The sequence below is a fragment of the Hevea brasiliensis genome, chromosome 3, assembly GCF_030052815.1.
Source record: "Hevea brasiliensis isolate MT/VB/25A 57/8 chromosome 3, ASM3005281v1, whole genome shotgun sequence".
NCBI lineage: Eukaryota > Viridiplantae > Streptophyta > Magnoliopsida > Malpighiales > Euphorbiaceae > Hevea > Hevea brasiliensis.
Genome location: NC_079495.1, coordinates 78,774,989 through 78,779,912, shown reverse-complemented (window position 1 = coordinate 78,779,912; position 4,924 = coordinate 78,774,989). Strand labels below are relative to the sequence as shown.

Below are 4,924 nucleotides of genomic sequence, written 5' to 3'. Positions count from 1 at the left end.
TGCTAATGTAAAGTGGTTGATAAATGTAATTTGTTTTTACTTTAATGAAAAATGAATGGAAATATTGAGTACTATTTTGATGACAATTGAGTTGTGAATTATTGATTTGAATTTTAGAGTTTGAGAAATGATGTTGAATTGTGTTGAGGTAGTAGTGAGTTGATGAAAAAGAATTATTGAAAGTGTTTTTACAGGTTTTTGAAGAACTATTTTCTTAAAATACAGACGCACTCTGCCGAAATTTTTTCAAAATTTGTGTAAAGATTAAAATGGACAAAAATTTTAGCTAGCTTTTAAACTTATATTAAATGTAAGAAAATGCTCACCACTTCCAAAAAGTAAGAAAAAGGTTTTAAAAATCCCTTGTAGGGTACTTAATGAGTTATCGATAGGTGAAGTTTGGTAGTTCATTAGGTATTCTATGGGATCATGTTATGCCTTACAGAGGGGTAAGGTGTGACAATATCTTATGTAAGGGTAAGGTGCGACAGGAGGTTTCCATTGAGAAAGAATCCCATTCTCCTTTAGATAATCTTGAAACTCCTAGCTTAAGTAATCTCCACCTTAATCACATCGAAGTATTTTAATACTTTTCTAAGTTTGTTTCTCCTCTTCATTTTTAAATTCTTTGAACTTTTCAAAAGATTCAGATTTATATTTCATTAGACATACATGCACATATCTGGAATGTTCATCAATAAATGTAATGAAATATGAGTACCCTCCTATAGCATGTGTAGTCATTGGCCCACACACATTTGAATGTTTATGCCCAACAGCTCAGTAGATCTTTCCCTCTTTCTAATAAAGGGTGATTTGGTCATTTTTCCCATTAAGCAAGCTTCAGATGTTTCATACGATTCATAATCAAAGGGATCAAAGTATTTTTCCTTATGTAACTTTGTGATTCTTGTTTCATTTATATGACCTAATCTACAATGCCATAAATGGGATGGATTTTGATTATTTGATTTTAATTTCTTGTTGTTCATGTTAAGTATAGGCCTTTCAAGATCAAGTATATACAAAACATTTGCATAAGTACCAAATCCATCGAAAATATCATTATTATAAAAGGAACAACATTTGCCTTCAATAATAAATTTAAATCCATTCAGCACTAGGAAAGATACAGATATAATATTTCTAGTTAATATTGGAACAAAATAATAGTTATTAAGTTCAAGCAAAAGGCTTATAGGCTGAGACAAAATGCATATTTCGACGACTAAAGCAGCAACCCTTGCTCCATTTTCAACCCATAAGTCCATTTCATCTTTCTATAAAAGGTCTAGGTCTTCTTAGTTCATACACAATATTACAAATGTGAAATCCACATCCAGTATCTAATACCCAAGAATAAGAACTGACATAGATAAATTTATCTCAATCATAAACATACTTGAAGTAGAAGCTTCATTAAGCCTTTTCTCCTTCAGAGTAGCAAGATAGTCAGCACAGTTCCTCCTCCAGTGGCCTTTTTTGCAACAATGATGGCAGGTACCTTTGTCCTTTTTAATGCACTAGTAGGCTTAAGTGCTTTAAAGGAAGCCCCTTTCTTCTTATAGTTCTTCTTCTTGGCCCACTTGGATTTAGGCTTAGAAGATTGAACCATAAGAACAGAGGACTTGTCCTTCTTAGGTTCCTTTTCAATAGTGGTTAGCATACCCAACAGTCTAGGCAATGTAGCTTGCAACTGATTCATGTTAAAGTTCATTATGAACTGTGATAAGCTTGGAGGTAGAGACTGTAAGACCAGGTCAATGCTTAACTTATGATCCATGACAAAGCCTAGTTGGTCTAATTTTTTAATATAGCCAATCATTTTCAGAATGTGAACGTTCACTGAAGATCCTTCTATCATCTTACAGTGGAACAATTCCCTTGATGTCACATACCTTTCATTTATACATTTTGAATCAAACAACTCCTTGAGATATAAAATTACAGTTCAAGAATGTCACACCTTATCCCTTGTAAGGCACGACATGTTCCCGTAGCATACCTAATGAATTACCAAACTCCACCTACCGATAACCCATTAGTTATGCTACAAAGGATTTTAAAACAAATTATAGCTTTTTATCTTATCAATTCTTTTGCAGAAAACTGCATGAGAATAGTTAAAATTCCATGTAAACATTTATTGGAAATAATGATAGACTAAATATTGCAAAAGTTACATTTTCATAAGTCTCAAAATAAAATACAAATAGTTACAAACTCAAAATACTTTAGTAATGCAGTACTTTTTAATACAAACTGCTCAATGTCCGTACATCCATACATATAGGTATAAAATACATCCAAAGGAATCACAAGGGTATATCTAACATAAATACCCACAATCAATACCAAAATGCTGCTTTTAAGTCTCTTACTCGGTAGCCTTCTCCTTTTCCTTACCTGCGACAGCATAAAGAAGCTATCGCTGAGTATATCACTCAGTGGTGCACAACTAATAACTTTAAAACTTAAGGTAAAACACAATTTTTTAAAGCATAATAAATCACATTTTTCTTAAGCAATGAAAACTTCACAATAGTTCTAAGTCCATAAGAGCCATTTAATGGAATAATATTTCAAAAGAGAAATCACACTTCATAAATAACAATTCACAAACCATTAGTGTTGCCAACATCAACACACAATTTAGGCCATGACATAAAATTTCACGATCAGTGTCGTGTTGTATACTACGACAAAGCAATCTCAACCTCATTAACCGTTATTAATGAGAGAAGGGCTAGCTAGCTAATGAGTACTCATGTAGTCTTACCCCACTAACCGTTATTAATGGGATACATAATTAATATCAATTATCAAACCCAAGTAGCAGTTACTATTGGGGAGTTCCAAAAGGGACTGTCATACTAACTGTGGTTTCAAAACAGTTTCAAAAAATTTCCCACTCAATAATCACATTTATAAATCAATAAACACATTTAAATTCATCATAATATTCATATAAAGGTGGCAACACTCAAATTTCTTAAATGCAAGAGAAAAACCATATTTCAGTCAAAGTAAACTTGTTTGAAGCAAACTTATTCAATTTAACACATTCCAAGCAATTTACAAGTTTAAAAACGAAGAAAAGGTTAGTTGTGCACAAACCTTCGATAATTCTCCTTCCTTGTTACCTACTTCTCCTTGTCCGTTCCAACTTCTTTTTCTACTGAAAATAAACAAATAGAATACCTCAATACCAATCTCAATTGCTACCAAGAACTCATTACATGCATATCTAATGCATCCCAAGTTAGCTTTGAAAATTTTAGAATATTTTGGTTTTGGGACAGCTTGGTGCCCCAATATTTGAACCCAATTTTTACCTAGTTTCGATCATAATTTAGTGAGGTGTTCATAAAAATTGTTCATTTAGCTCTAAACTTTATTTTCCTTTTTGAATCAACTAATTTGGAGTTGTGTAGCTTAAGTTATGACCAAAACACAGTTACTGTTCATGTCACTGTTCATCATGCAGATTCAGTTATAGCAGATTTATCGATCCAACTTCGTTCAGTAATTTGATTAAGTTAAGTCCATAATTTGGGCTAATGTTCTTCATACGAAATGTTCTACTATGTCTTAGGTTTCCATCGGTTCAAGAATCGCCTAAATCAAAGTTTTCTAGAGAGAGTTATGGCCATGCAAATTTTACTATTCATATGGTAAATCTGCAGATTTCCAGATTTCTGCAGATTCGGTAATTCAACTTTGCTCAGCAATTTGATTGGGTTAATCCATAATTTGGCCTCAAGTTCTTCATATGAAATGTTCTACTATGTCTTAGGTTTCCATCGATTCAAGAATCGCTTAAATTAGAGTTTTCTAGAGAGAGTTATGGCCATGCAAAATTTACTGTTCATATGGTCAAATTCTACAGGTTCCAGAATTTTATCTCCCATTTCAAAGCTCATTTCGGGTAGCTTAAGGTCATTTTCAGGGCAGGGTATCTTCATGAAAATTCTAGCCCTATGTCTTAAGTTTCATTTCCAATTAGTTTCACACTAATTGGAGTTGTGTAGCTTAAGTTATGGGCTTCCAAACACACTAAATTCAATGTGTAAAATTCTGGCCTAAGTTTAATTTTTCATTTCTTCAATTACTTTCATTAACCAGCCTCAATTCACATTTAATTCACCCAAAATGACTATAATTTAGCATTGACACATCAATGGCACTTCCTAGCACAAACCCCATAATTTTCAAACACCAAAGTTTGCAATTTTCCCTAATCCTACCATTTCATTACTTCCATTCATCAACCTAATGTCAATTCAAACTAAATAAACCTCAAATGATCATAATTTAATACTACACACACCAATTTCACTCTCTAGCACCAAAACCCAATTTCCCTATGAACCCTAATCTTTCATAATTCAATTTAAGCAATCCCATGAAATCTTACTACTCCCAATTATGCATACTACTTCAATTTAACTTAGATTTATCATCAATTTAACTAAAATACATAAAAACCCTAATTTTCCCTAAGTTGGCCAAAACTCTAGTTTAGATTTCCATACATGTTTCTTTTCAATTTCTCATGAAATTTCATCATAAGTTAACTTCATTCAAGGCTTATACAACTAATCTAACATGAAAAGAAACTTATCTCAAGTGATCACTTCTAATCTTCAATTTCTTCTAACTCTTTTGTTCTCTTAGCTTCTAATCTCTTAATGAAAGATAAATTTAACGTTTTCTACCAATTAGATAGAAAACCCATGGAGAAAAAGTGGGGAAAATCAAGGGTTGAGAGAGGTTGTAAGTGGAAGAATGAAGAGAGAAGAAAGAAAAGAGAAGGAGAGGAGGTGTGTGGGGGGCAACTAAATGAGAGAGGGAGGAAGATGGCTTCCTTTTATACTTATCCCAATTTTTTATTTATTTAATTAATTTTAATTGAGTTGTCCAA

General features: G+C 32.5%; 1 protein-coding gene across 1 annotated transcript; it reads right to left on the bottom strand.

The window, feature by feature from the left end:
• Nucleotides 1-1,435: 1,435 nt before the first annotated feature.
• LOC110653749 (uncharacterized) lies at nucleotides 1,436-1,864 on the bottom strand. Its single transcript, XM_021809521.2, has one exon. The coding sequence runs from the start codon at nucleotides 1,862-1,864 to the stop codon at nucleotides 1,436-1,438; it is 429 nt and encodes a 142-aa protein (XP_021665213.2).
• Nucleotides 1,865-4,924: the final 3,060 nt, after the last annotated feature.

What these genes read in the sequence shown, in the direction of transcription:
- LOC110653749 (XM_021809521.2), bottom strand. Translation starts at nt 1,864, where the DNA reads ATGATAGAAGGATCTTCAGTGAACGTTCACATTCTGAAAATGATTGGC.